Consider the following 14,406-nt stretch of genomic DNA (forward strand, 5'->3'; position numbering starts at 1 on the left):
TATATATATATATATATATATATATATATATATATATTGTTTAAGTTTTGGGGACATTAAGTTTTTTTTTTTTATTAAAATTTTATTCAGAAAGTATGCATTAAATTGATCAGAATTGACAGTATAGACAGTAATGTTACAAAATCATTTTTTTCATCAACGGTTTCTTTTCATCAAATAATCTTAAATTTACAAATTTCACAGAATTTTCCACATGGTTTTCACACAATTATTAAGCAGCACAGCTGTTTTCAACGTTGATAATAATAAGAAATGTTTCTTGAGCGCCAAATTAACATATTAGAATGCTTTCTGAAGCATCATGTGACACTGAAGACTGCAGTAATGGCTGCTGAAAATTCAGCTTTGCCATCACAGGAATAAATTACATTTTCAAATATAATAGAATTTCAAAATAGAAGAAAAAACAAAATTGTTTTTCAAATAGAAAACAATTGTTAAAATTGTAATAATATTTCACAATATTACTGTTTTACTGTATTATGATCAAATAAATGCCCAGGCGACCATAAGAGACTTCTTTCAAAAAAATTATCCAACTGAACCCAAATGAATGATAGTGTAATAATAATAAAAAGAGAATGCAATTTTCACCAGTATTTACTCTAGCACACATAAGTTATGAAACTGATGTTTAAAGGGTGTTGTGTGTCTCTGACTAACCCGTATGTAGAATTCTTCATTTTCATCTCCAGAACGAATGCGGAAGGAGTTGTAGGCTCCAGGATAGACGCTGGTGGCCTGGATCTGGAAGATGTCAGAGGGAACCGAGCGTTCGGAGGTGATGCTCATGTATCGATGCACAATGGAGAAGGGCAGGTCACGACACTCTGGCTTCACCACTGGACATATACAACGACTGGACAGAAAGAAAGTGACACAAGGTAAAAGGGAGAGGGGTGTTAAAATAATAAAAAGTGCCAAAATATGATTTTGAGTCAATTATGAGTTGCCTTTACACAAATCGAAATGGCTCACTTCTCTGAGACCTGGACGTAGGGGTCCTGGCAGCGGTTGGAGTTGACACACTGATGTCCACCATGGATGTTCACACAGACCTGTCCCTCCCCACACTGATGAGTGCCTGTCTCACACTCATTCACATCTACACACAGAATTGTTATGACAAACTCAAACCAAGTGAAATGTGATTGTAAGAGTCAAGTGTAAAAAACAGGGATTTTGTTTCAATACCCTGGCAGAGTCGTGTTCCTACTAGCTCGTAACCTTCTGGACAAACACAGGAGAATCTTCCAGGCTCGTTCACACACTGAAACTGGCAAAGGAAACTGGAATAGCTGCACTCATCAATATCTGGGAGGAGAGAAAGAAAACAGTTACGTTCAGTCCATCATCAATTGGTCAAAAACTATTAGGGTGATGTCTTACGCACTAACCATTGCATGAGAAGCCATCGGGTCCCAGGTCATAGCCTTGATCACAGCGACACAGGAACGTACCATAGCTGTTGTAACATCTTTGTTGACAAGGTGCTCCCATCTCACACTCATTTACATCTGATGACAAAGAACAGAGATGTTAGAAGCTTATGTACTGAAAAAAAACCTTAAAACTTTGCATTAAAGCAAAGTTCACCCAAAAATAATAAAACAATTGCATGTGCAGTGTTCTGGGAAGGTTAGTTTATGGTGATAAAAATAAAACATTATATATGTTCTCTTTAGGTTGTCACAAAAAAACTCTGCAACGTTCATGGTTATAAAATACACCCTAAAAATAAACATTAGAGAATGTTCTGTTTAGGTTCTCTTTAGTTTGTCAAAAAAAAAAACTGTAAATTTCTGGAAAGGTTAGTTTATGGTTAAATAAAATAAATCCTAAAATAACTAATAGATAATATTATGTATAGGTTGTCTATAGGTTGTTAAAGAAAATCCCTGTAATGTTCTGGGAAGGTTAGTTATTGGTTTAAAAAACAAAACTACAGAGAATGTTCTTAGATTATAATTCACAAAATATGCTAAAGTTAGGGGAAGGAGCCATGTTTGCTAGGACTGTCATGCCATTTCAAACCTGTATAACTTTCTTTCTTCTAGAAAAGACAAAAGGAGAAATTTTGAAGTATGTTCATGCTGCTATTTTCATACAACAAGTGAATAGGTACACGTGCTGCTGTACATATGTACAACAATACATATGACTTGTGTGCTACATTCCAAAATATTCTGAAGTTATACAATATTATTTGGTTAGAGAAACAGACTTAATTTAAATCGTTATTTGCCCTCAAATTTCACAAATGTTAAATATATGTATGGGCGTCAATGAAAACAAACATCACCAACAAACAAAACCGATCTGCTCTGACATCAAACATGGCATGTTCCTCATACAAAGCTATCACATAGAGCACAAATCATATGAACTACTTATATGCTAATTTTATGCTATTTTTCTGTTATTTTTGGAGTTCAAGAGACCCAACCCCATTCATTTTTCATATCCTTTCTTGCTCCATGGAATAAAGAAAATGACCCGGTTTTGAAAAAAAAAAAAAAAGACTATATTAGTGTGTAAGGAAGTTTTGATTGCTGGAAAATGTATCTGCTTTAAGGACTTACCAACACAGGATCTGTTGTTTCCTGCCAATTGGAAGCCAGGCTCACATTCACAAGAGAAAGATCCTGGCACGTTCACGCAGCGATGCTGACAGTACCTGTACCTGCACTCGTCGATATCTAACAGATGAGAGGAAATACTTACTGTAGACTGCAGAACAGAAAAGATGCATCCATATATTAAAGACAGATGTTAAGACACATCATTTCTTCTCTTACCCACACACTCTATGCCAATCTTGCTGTAGCCGTCAGGGCACTGACAGGTGTAGGTGCCCACAGTGTTGACGCATTCCTGGCTGGGCTGACAGTCATGCATGTCCAATTCACACTCATCAATGTCTGTCCAAAGCATGATGAAGAGCTTCAGGACATCATACTCATGCACATACACAATATAAAACCATATGAACAGGCTTTCCCTACATTTGGCCTTAAATAACTCACCCACGCAGGTATCTCCTTGAGCCCTGTAGCCTACAGGACAGGGGTTAAAGGCCTCGTTACGCTCCACATGAACACTGGGCTCTGATTGGCTGGAGGGCTCAGGTGCAGTGATCACGGAGGCAGAGCGAGGAAGGCACAGGTAACCACCATAATGATTAAAGCATTTCATCTCTCCCTGACAAGCCTGCTGTATAGTCTCACACTCGTTTATGTCTAAGTAAAATAGAGAACAGAATTTAGCTTTACAAGTAATTTGTATGTCCTTTTTATTTTTATTTTTTTTATTAAATACTAGACATATGAAACAAATATACAAACATACATACTGTATAAACAACATAAGAAAAAGAAAAAAGAACAGCAGTTCTTTTTTTAACTTTCAATTATCTTTCACTCTTTAGCAACTCAAATTGTATCATCTTTTGTTATCTATACTTCTATCAATACTTAAAGGGATAGTTCACCCAAAAATTTAAATTCTGTTTACTCGCATTTACATTAACTCACACTCATGTCATTCAAAACCTAAATGACTTTCTTTCTTCTGTGGAACATAAAAGAAGATATTTGAGAAATATCTTAGATTTAAAACATTTTTATAACCAAAACTGTTCAGTTACCAACATTCTTTAAAATATATATATATATACAGTGGGTACGGAAAGTATTCAGACCCCCTTAAATTTTTCACTCTTTGTTATATTGCAGCCATTTGCTAAAATCATTTAAGTTAATTTTTTTTCCTCATTAATGTACACACAGCACCCCTAAGACAAAAAAATAGCTGAAATTATAAAAAATAACCCCCTTCAAACGTTTGGGAACCCTTGGTTCTTAATACCTTTTCACACTGAGGACAATTGAGGGACTCAAACACAACTATTAAATAAGGTTCAAACATTCACTGATGCTCCAGAAGGAAACACGATGCATTAAGATCCGGGGGGGGATCTTAATGCATCGTGTTTCCTTCTGGAGCATCAGTGAATGTAATAAAAAATTATATTTCAGCAAAATAAGAAAAATTGGGACATCTTCATCCTGTTCAAAAGTTTAGGCTCTTACTGCACCGTGTTTCCTTCTAGAGCATCAGTGAATGTTTGAACCTTTTTTAATAGTTGTGTTTGAGTCCCTCAATTGTCCTCAGTGTGAAAAGATGGATCTCAAAATCATACAGTCACTGCTGGAAAGGGTTCAAATATGCAAAAGATGCTGGAAAACTGAAGAATCTGCAGGACACAGAGGATTTTTCTGAGGAACAGTGCTCAGTTTAACTGTTCAGAACAAACAAGGGACTCATGAACAACCATCACAAAACAAAAAACAGTGGTAGATCATCCAGGTAACCACACACAGTATTAAGAACCAAGGGTTCCCAAACTTTTGAATGGGGTTATTTGAATAATTTCAGCAATTTTTTTGTCTTGTGAACTAAATGTAAACATTTTTATGTAAAATATCTTACTCAGGACAGTACTAAATAAAAAATAACAGTCATTTTGCGTGATCTCTCTTATTTTGTTAAAATTATTCACATTTTCACAGATTCTGCAAGGGGTTCCCAAACTTTCGCATGCCACTGTATATATAGGAAGGTTTTGTATGTCCACCTAATATTATTAACCAATCAAAAGACATTTGATGAGACAGTGAAGGGGGTTTGGACCAATCAGATTTCAAAATGGGTGAAGTTACCGCAAGCTGCAGAAAAAGAGGCTAGTCAACCAACAACATTATTTCTTGGTTAGGACAAAATCTCAGATTAAATGAATTTATTGCTTGTTGCTCATTTAATTTTTTTTTTGCTTTGTGCTTGGTTAGGATGTGTTGTATCTGGAATATTAAACTGGGAGAGAAAGTATTTTAACATCGAAAAACATGACATAATATACATAATCCACATAATTTAGTCTTGCATTTATATGAAAAAAAACTGCTCAGTTTTACATCTACATCTCCTTTTAATCATCTGCGCTTTAACGTGTTGCGTCTACTCAGGACACAGTGTATTTTAAAATTCAAAGATGCAGCCAGACACAGGGGCGGGACAGAGGGATTGTGCATGTGACATTTAACCAACAAGATAATTAGAGGAGGAATGCATCACTTTCTCATCATCTCTCTCTCTTTCTCTGGCACATGACCTTCCACCCACCTCGACAGAGTTGAGTCTGCACGTCCCACTCATAGCCATCTGTACACTCCTGGCAGAGAAAACACACTTTATTATGCGTTATCTTTAATCATTAGCAGTTACACTCAAACACTTTTATTGACAGGAACATGACTTCTAATACAAACTGATGTCTGATTGTATACAATAACACACTATATATGGTGAGTTACGTAGGAAGGCAGATAGACGTGAGATAGTTCATGCATGAAGGAAGACTGAAGAGGAAGAGAGAAGAACAGGGAGAAACTGTCACATTTACTTACTGTGTAAGAGTCACGTTCAGCAGGAGACTGACAGATTGTAGCAGGAAGAACAACCAGACCCATGCAAAGTAGCACATATGTGGCCTTCATAGTTACAGGGTACAGGACATTCACCCTGCCACACACACAGCTGGATGGATGAACAAATGTATAGTTGTCGTTAAGGCACATTTCACACCAAAGAGAACAATAAGAGAGAGCACAGACGTGCAAAGGGGTCTGGTCAGTTCCCGTCGTCTCCTCTATGAAAATAAGGAGGTGGCAGACAGACAGGTGGGGGTGAGACCTTGTAAAAAAAGAACAACAAAGGTAATTGCAAATAAACGTGCTAATAGGAATAGTACACACATACACATTTGGAAGCAGTGACAATGCCCCGTTGAAAAGCCCAGCATTGCTGATCACCTCCATATGTTTTGTTTTGGATATTGGTGTGCTGGTGTCCCCATTAGGATTGTTAACTAGCTTAACTAGCTTTACAATTTACACTTACAATAAAGTTTAGTGTTTTATAGCATTTAATAATCTAGGTCAGAATTATCATAGTTACTAAATGTAAAACCATTAAAACAATTTTTTTTGTTACTTTAAATAAACTTTATCTGAAATAAAATATATAAAAAAACACAAACATATTTTGTTTAATCTATTTGCCATGGTAACCATTTACATTTTTTATTTAACTTGATGAAACTAAAACAATAATCATTAAATAGTATATATAGATGTTTAAAAAAACTAATAAAATGACAAAAACAACAAAATTATTAAAACTTTAAATTCAAATACAAACAGAAAATATAAAAATAAAAACTAATTCAAAATATTAATAAAAACGATATCCCATTGATACTGTACACTGATCTAGGTAAATGTTAATTTATAATTGCACTTTTGTGTAATACTCAATTCATGCTTGTTAATAATAGATTAAATTATGTTAATTTATACAATTTATGTTGGCATATGTAAAAAAAATAATCTAATTTAGAAGAATACTGTTCGTTGTTAATTCATGATACCTTACCCATTAACTAGCATAAACCTGCCTGAACCAGCATGAAAATTCATTCTTTTTATCACATTAATATGGCTATAATTCTTCAACAGATATCACTCAATAGCATATATGATAAGTGATAAATGCAAGTTTGGGATTTTGTACCGTTATTTTGATCTTGCCAACTAAGCAAGGCAAGTTGGTGCATATAATCAGATATTGCATGATGGATTTTCCATTCCTCACATTCAGCGATCTGGAGATAGTTATTCACACCTACTACATCCATCATTTCCTGACTACTGTACACTGTACACTGTACACACACACACACACACACACACAAAGTAACATTTAAATTAACTGGTTTTGGTCACGTCAAATACAATATATTTAACATCACAGAATCAACCTCAATACACAGTTTATACAAACAAAACTAATTATAGGTTAAATCAGGTTGAAAAAGCTCTTTAAGGTAATAATTTCGAGTTACCACCATGTGAGACTTCACAGAGTATTTCACCTGTTCTGGCCTCTCTTAACTACAGTAATTTATTTTAAGGTCTTATTATTTGTTTTTATAGCTGTAAAACAAATCATAGACCTCCTCAGCCATCATTATCGCTCCTGGACTCTCATAACATCTACTTCTGCCTACACTCGCATTTCAAGATTAAAGATGATCTTTCTCTGTAGCTTTCAGGGTTTATTTTAAGCTTTGTTTGCTTTTATGGCTAAATGCATTATACCATTTTAATTGCTCTTGTACATCACTTGTTGTTTTTAGATGCCCTCTGTAAATACACTGACATGACTTTCTACTGATTTCTAGGGACTTGCTCTACTGTTTGTACTGCCTAAGAGGCAGAAACATGGCCAGTGTCTGAACTCTACAGGATATGACACAAGCAATTCCATGCACTCAGATTCGTCCAAAAACAAGCCTTGTCTGTAGTCATTAACTACAACTGTTTTCAATTCAAACTAAAGGTTTCTGTCACATCTAAGCATGGTTAGAAAGCATTGACTACATTTCTGTCATTCATTTCATTATTACAAGGCAACAATGAGCTTTAAAGTCCTGGAATGACAAATGCTACATTTCTCATGCACGCTTCATCGAATGTCTTTCTCTCCAAGTATGCTTGAATGATCTCACTTGCATTATGTACTGCTATGCTCAATTTTACAAACTGCAAATGCACAGGAGTTAAATACAGATGGTTTGAAACTCACTTTCTGAAGTCTGTCCAGCAGAAGTTGTCTCGTTCTTCTGTCTCTGTGCCTATTGATTTCTCTCTCCCTCTCCGTTTAGTGGACTGTTTTTAGAGCTCTGTGACAGCAGACAGGACCTGGGCAGTGATAGCTGTTTGAAAGTGTATTACGAATGTGAGGAAAGGTGCAATGCTATAGAAAGGAGGTTAGGACGGCCCATTTCTTTCCCTCCACCCACCTTAATTACTTCCCATTTTTAATACACTTTGCCTTATTAACTTTCATCCTGGTGGAGCTTGCTTGTATCTGACACTGCTGGATATTTACTGGGGGATGTCGAAAAGGAATGCAGACACAAATTAACAGGGTAAAAAAGGAGGCAAGGCCTCCCGATTTAACTGTAAAACACTACCCGGTGCCAGGAACATCATGTGTCTTCATTACACAAAGGTTTGAGCACCATTAAGACAATGGCTTTGATGGAAACAACAGAGATAGCCTACTTTTAGAAACAGCAGGAGTGCCAGGGTTTCCATGAGGACTTTTCTGCAGAAATTCAGAGGAATTTTCCATGACCATTTGTAGGGGGTGACAGCTGTCCTAGGTCTGGCCTTTTATAAGGTAGTAAAAGTGTCTCCTCATCTATCCACTTCAGAGCTGACCAGCCAACTGTAGCCCCCTGCTGCTGACCCACACCTGCTGGGCACACAAACAGGTCGCTACTTCACTGTGGGAAAACACTGAAGCACACTTTGAGATAATTACCCTCCTCTACACTCTTTAAAATAAAGGTTCCAAAAGTGGGTTTTCACTGCAATGCCATAGAAGAACTATTGTTGGGTTCCCCAAAGAACCATTCAGTGGACAAGTCTTAAAGGAATAGTTCACCCAAAAATGAAAATGTACTCCCCTTCAGGCCATCCAAGACGTAGATGAGTTTGTTCCTTATCTGAACAGGTTTGGTGAAATTTAACATCCCATCACTTGCTCAACAATGGATCCTCTGCAGTGAATGGGTGCCGTCAGAATGAGTTCAAACAGCTGATAAAAACATCACAATAAACCACAAGTAATACACAACTGTAGTCCATCAATTCATGTCTTGTGAAGCAAAAAACAGTTTTTATAATAAATTCATCAAGAGTCAGAATCAGGAGAGAAATATGCACAGATCAAGCACTGTTTATGAGTGAAAACAGTCCAAAACAGTTCTAAACAAATATGTCAGTGGATCTGATGTGAGAGAACAACAGGGGATGGACTTTTTCACTGGAGCAAGCGTTATTATAGATTATAGACTTGTCTTTTTGCCAGAAGTGACAGTTTAAAGTTAAAACGCCTTAATGATGGATTTGTTTCTAACAAACACGCAGCTTTTCTCTTTTCAAGACATTAAATGATGGACTGGAGTCATGTGGATTACTGGAGGATTATTGTGATGTTTTCCAAAGGCACCCATTCACTGTAGAAGGTCAATTGGTGATCGAGTGATGTAATGCTAAACTCAAATTTCAAATCTGTACAGATGTAGAAATACATTCCGATGTAGAAACAAACTCATCTACATCTAGAATGGCCTGAAGGTAAGTAAATTTTCAGTACATTTTTATTTTTGGGTGAACCATTCCTTTAAAAGAACCATTTTTCTTAGTGTGATGAACATTTTAATAAATTAAGGAAACTTTTTTTTCACTATAAGGAACCTTTAGTGCAACGAAAAGGTTCCATGGATGCTAAAGGTTCTTCATGGATCCATAGATGCCAATAAAAAACTTTTATGTATTACCCTGAATATTAAGTAAGTAAGGACATTCCTAATGACCACTTTTACAAACAACAAATAAGGCAGATTTGTAGACAACACTTTATTATTATTTTTTTACTTAAGTTAAACCAAATGTACAAGAATACTGTGATATACAAAGGGAGCTGAGGTAGCAACATTTACAAACAAGGGGGCGACTAGCTCTTTAAAGGTTTGAAGAAAATTTTGGTCAATCTAACTGGAAACCATGCTGTAAAAAATTAACCGTGAATTTAACGGTAAAAGACTGTAAAAATGCTACAGTAAAAACCTGTTAAATGGTTAACGGTAAATTCCCCTACTATATACGGTGAAAAACTGTATTGGACATTACATGTATTAGACATTAATTTTACGGTAGTATACCGTTTTTGGAAGTAAAAAAGACCGTAAAGTGAATAACCATAAATTGACATTCCCAGAATTCCCTGAATTGCATTTCAAATTTGATGTTTTTTTGTTGAAATAACGGTTTCTTCTTAGTTTTTTCTTATCAGTTTTGTACATTAGGGTTGTGTGTTACACCTAATGTTGTTAAATGAATGTTTATTGCATTATTTCAGTTTCATGTGTGTTACCATGATGGTGTTTGGTGTTTGTGTGAATGACACTGTGCACCTTCTATATATGTTATTATTTAAAAGCTGCTTGTGATGGGCTTTGGTTCATCATGTGACTTTCTCATCACCACCTGCATTTGGTGCTTATCAGTGTATTACAAGGTACAAAACAGATTTCAGTACTTCAATAAGGTTGGTATATTAACATTATATCAGTTAATGAAATTACGGTATTTAACTGTAAATTTAAGTTAAAACTGTAAAACCTAAAATGTTGCTACCGTAAGGTAAAATTCCGGCAACCACAGCTGCAACATTATGAAGCTGCAGGCCGGGAGGCCCAACTGCACACTCAGACCTGCACGCTCAGACCTATCGTTTTTTCAGACAATGCCTCCTGCTGTTTGGATAGCAGGTGGCACTGTCTGAAAAAACCGATAGGTCTGAGCGTGCAGGTCTGAGTGTGCAGTTGGGCCTCCGGGCCTGCAGCTTCACCCTACTCCACAGCTGCCGTTTTTTTACCGTAAATTTAAAAAAAAAAAAAATTACAGTGGGAAATATGTTCTAGTCATGGTACATTTTCAGGATGCAGCTTTTGATGACACCCATGTATCTGTCCCATATTACTTGATGCCTGTGGAAAAAAACATGTCATACGTTTAGCAAATGTTTTTGTTGTTGTTTTTTAGTACGAGAAAGAGATCACAAACAGTGTTGGGGGTAACGCATTACAAGTAACGCGAGTTATGTAATCAGACTACTTTCTTTAAGTAACTAGTAAAGTAATGCATTACTTTTTCAAATAAGTAACTCCAGTTACTTTGTTTGGCATGTATTGACTGACAGCTTTCGTGTTGCCATGTTGAGAGAAATCAGGAGTAAGTGCAGAGGCGTTGTGTGTGAACATGATCTTACTGTAGTTCTAGACTAAATATGAACATGTATTTACTCATCTCACCTGCACAAAAACAGATTTAGTACTCCTCAAAATCAATAACAACAGTCAAATGCAAACTCAGAATATGACACGAACCTGCAATAATTAAATATTTTAAATAAGACAAATATCATTTATGTATTTAATCCTATTTTATTAACCAAAGTCTTTACTAGTGACCTTCGATGATCCAATTTATCCATACTAAGCAAAAATGAAACATTTGTGTTTCATTTTTGTTATTGTTGAATAGTGTTGAACTTTCTTCTCCTGCGCCATATTCTTCATGCGATTTGTTTCAGCTGCGCCCTCTACTGTACTGTACAGACGTGAATTTACATTTCCTTCAGCCTGAGGCGTATTCATTTCACTTTTGGTGTGAAAGGGCTTTTACATATGTAAAAGAAGAACTTTTTTATATTAAAAACAAACAAGCAAGCCCTGCCCAGATTTAAAAAGTAACTCAAAAGAAACATAACGCATTACTTCCCATAAAAAGTAATTAGTTACTTTTTTAGGAAGTAGCACAATATTGTAATGCATTACTTTTAAAAGTAACTGTCCCCAACACTGATCACAAACACACATAAATGCATATATACTAACCTGAAAGCCTCAAGCGTGTGTACAGAGCTGCTGTAGTGCTTGAGGAAAAGTCTGAGGTCTCCGATTGTCCATTTATCTGACCGGCATGGTTCAATGAACTGAAAGAAGAACCGATAATCCTTCTGTCACACTTGACCTGGGACTATTCAGGGACAAATATCACCTCATGGTATGCAGTTTATCTACAGTGTCAGTGCATTACCTTCTCCACAAGGTCGATGAACAGATCTCGGAAATCTTTGGTGTGTGTGAGTTTTGAGGCGATGTTAACTAGAGCTCTTGACAAATTCTGAAGTTCACCCACAGCAATAAGCATCCATGTCATCCAACATAAATAAAACAAATTAATAAACAAAACGTGTATATAATATACACACACACACACACACACACACTACTGTTCAAATGTTTGGTAAGATTTTACGTCTTTGAAAGAAGTCTCTTATTCTTACTTAGGCAGCATTAACTTGATCAGAAATAAAATAAAATCAGTAATATTGTGAAATGTAATTTATTATAAATGTTATATATTCCTGTAATGGCAAAGCCATTCCTCCAGTCGTCAGTGTCACATGATCCTTCAGAAATCATTCTAAAATACTGATTTGGGCTTTTTAGGGCTCTTTGATGAATAGAAAGACAGCGTTTATTTGAAACTGAAATCTTTCCTAACTTTGTAAGTGTCTTTAGTGTCACTCTTGATTAATTTGAGGTGCCCTTGCTGAATAAAAATATGATTTAAAAAAATATCTGTGTGTGTGTTTAAAAAGTATGAAAAAATGCTTACAATTAAAAACATTCATGCTTCTCACCTTAAAACTGGCCTCCATCTCACTAAAGACTTTAATTTTCCCTCTAAGCTGTGCACACACCAAGCTATAATGTTAGTAGAAAGGACAGATATGTTAGAGATAGTGTGTCATAAGCATTACATTTGACCATGTGAATAAACTATTCGCATGCCTTTTGTGTTGGTCCAACATGTCCTTATTATTAACCAAAACTTTCAAGTCTTTCAAGTCATGGAGAAACTCTTTTTCTAGATCAGCATCCAAGTCTTCCATCATGTTGTATAAGAAAGTATGAAAGAAAGAAAACAGAGCGTGAGAATGCATATACAGTACCTGTAATGCATTTCCTTTCAAATTAATTTTGCCTCATTTCCATTACCTTTCCCATTATGGATCTCACAAATATTTCCCTAATAGAATTTGGGGAATACTTCCCGACTTTGGCACTGTCACCTCCCTGCTTTCAGAACTGCATACTGTACAAAGACACTCACCAAAGATGATCTGACTGGTGGAATATCATGCAATCTGACAGTAGTGGCAGCTGTAGTAATGTAAATGACAGAATTGTAGTTTTTCTTGAGTGAACTGTATCTTTAAGGTGAACATCTTACCAACTGCTCCCACGGTCCAGTAGCTGATGAGCTGACCAGCGCAAAAGGCAAAGTCCTGGAAAGACAAATATTGTAGCTTTCTCTTCCCTGTCTCAAAACGGCTGTTAGCGAAGAACACGATGGCAGCATAGTCCCTGCAGAGAGACATGGCTGAGTCAATAAGAAGACAGGGGAGAGTGTGAAAAGTGTGCCAGGAACAGAAAAGAGCATATGAGGAGAAAGATGAATGGAGGAGAGAGATCAAGCAAAACAGTAAGAAGATGAACACAACAGAAACATGAACACAAAAGATGTGCCTGTGTGTTTTCTAGGTTTTGTCAGGTTTATGATAGCTTGTAATTATAACTCTAAAAGCTTTCACTGGTTAAGCTGGTTGTATTAAGTCACAATAGCACAAACGCATTTACAGTACTGAAGTTACAGTACAGCTCCCTGTACACCAACGACTGCACATCTAAAGACCCCTCTGTCAAGCTCCTGAAGTTTGCAGACGACACCATAGTTAAAAATAATTTGCTATACAAACAGTGGTCACAGCTGCTTTTGACAAACATAACTTTGATTTGCAACAACAAATGCAATCTCTTAAAATGAAAACTGTTGTAATAAACTGTTTATATGTTGTAGGTGTTTTTATAAGATGTGCAGAGATTTAAAAAGCAAAATGATACATGAGAACCTTCTTATTCAGAGAAAGATGACCTCAAACTGATGATGAAAACTTACCGTTTTATTTATGCTTTGCACTGAAAAATTCAGTCAAAGAGGAGCAGTTAGCTCATGCTAGAACGCCGCAGAAAGTGGCGTCTGCTGTATCGCTCTCTAGGACGCATCTGCGAGCTGAGTTTATTGCGCAGATACAATTCCAAACGCGCAGCAGGTGCAGATCTGTTAATGCGCTTTATGCTGAAGCACAAACAAATAATACCAGGATTATCTATGAACGCGGACTGATACTGTAGTATATGCAAAAGCTGTCAAACTCCTCACAATCGCCTGGATCCAGTTTCTGGTTTTACCCAAGCTGAACTACATTCACCATAGACATTGCCCTCCGTCGAGCATTCATGCAGCGTTACTGAACGTCTGCTCATGTGTGACTGCCACCTGCTGTTAAGGAATAAACAAAGCACAAAGTTGCAACCAAAACTAAAAAATGTGCAGAAAAACGTAGAACTTAATGCCTATATCATTTTAATTTTGTGCTTGTGTAATGTTTCTGGCTCAGACTTACAGTATTACTCAAGCTGAACTTACAATAACAGACTGAGGAAACGTGTATTAAGGCATTTTTGGTAAATTGAATGATCGGTAATGTTAATATTTAACTAAATCTGCACAAACCAAGTCTTAAAGAATTATATTTGCTTGAGTATTGATTTTCTCCTAA

At 36.2% G+C, this 14,406-nt stretch overlaps 2 protein-coding genes across 5 annotated transcripts in view; both read right to left on the reverse strand.

Moving 5' to 3' along the window:
* The window catches only part of LOC107715337 (EGF-containing fibulin-like extracellular matrix protein 2), a 14,823-nt gene extending 1,388 nt beyond the window's left edge, over positions 1-13,435 (reverse strand). The window contains exons 1-10 of one of the 4 annotated variants that reach the window (XM_016521436.1): positions 13,017-13,435; positions 5,487-5,728; positions 5,203-5,251; positions 3,048-3,260; positions 2,820-2,942; positions 2,604-2,720; positions 1,419-1,538; positions 1,216-1,335; positions 1,000-1,126; positions 685-880 (exon numbers count right to left, since the gene is read on the reverse strand). In XM_016521436.1, the coding sequence (XP_016376922.1) occupies positions 685-880; positions 1,000-1,126; positions 1,216-1,335; positions 1,419-1,538; positions 2,604-2,720; positions 2,820-2,942; positions 3,048-3,260; positions 5,203-5,251; positions 5,487-5,728; positions 13,017-13,164 (1,455 nt within the window). In that variant the 5' untranslated portion in view covers positions 13,165-13,435. Of the gene's footprint in view, positions 1-684; positions 881-999; positions 1,127-1,215; positions 1,336-1,418; positions 1,539-2,603; positions 2,721-2,819; positions 2,943-3,047; positions 3,261-5,202; positions 5,252-5,486; positions 5,729-7,725; positions 7,931-13,016 lie in introns of those variants that run through there. The other 3 variants (XM_016521439.1, XM_016521438.1, XM_016521437.1) reach the window with 3 other exon arrangements.
* On the reverse strand, positions 9,704-13,099 carry LOC107715338 (acidic fibroblast growth factor intracellular-binding protein B-like). Its single transcript, XM_016521440.1, has 6 exons — positions 12,575-13,099; positions 12,424-12,487; positions 11,814-11,900; positions 11,612-11,709; positions 10,618-10,702; positions 9,704-9,719 (listed from the first exon to the last, which is right to left on the reverse strand). The coding sequence occupies exons 1-5, from the start codon at positions 12,724-12,726 to the stop codon at positions 10,633-10,635; spliced, it is 471 nt and encodes a 156-aa protein (XP_016376926.1). The 5' UTR covers positions 12,727-13,099; the 3' UTR covers positions 9,704-9,719; positions 10,618-10,632.
* Positions 13,436-14,406: the final 971 nt, after the last annotated feature.

This window comes from Sinocyclocheilus rhinocerous, unplaced genomic scaffold, assembly GCF_001515625.1.
Source record: "Sinocyclocheilus rhinocerous isolate Xijiao unplaced genomic scaffold, SAMN03320098_v1.1 scaffold299, whole genome shotgun sequence".
NCBI lineage: Eukaryota > Metazoa > Chordata > Actinopteri > Cypriniformes > Cyprinidae > Sinocyclocheilus > Sinocyclocheilus rhinocerous.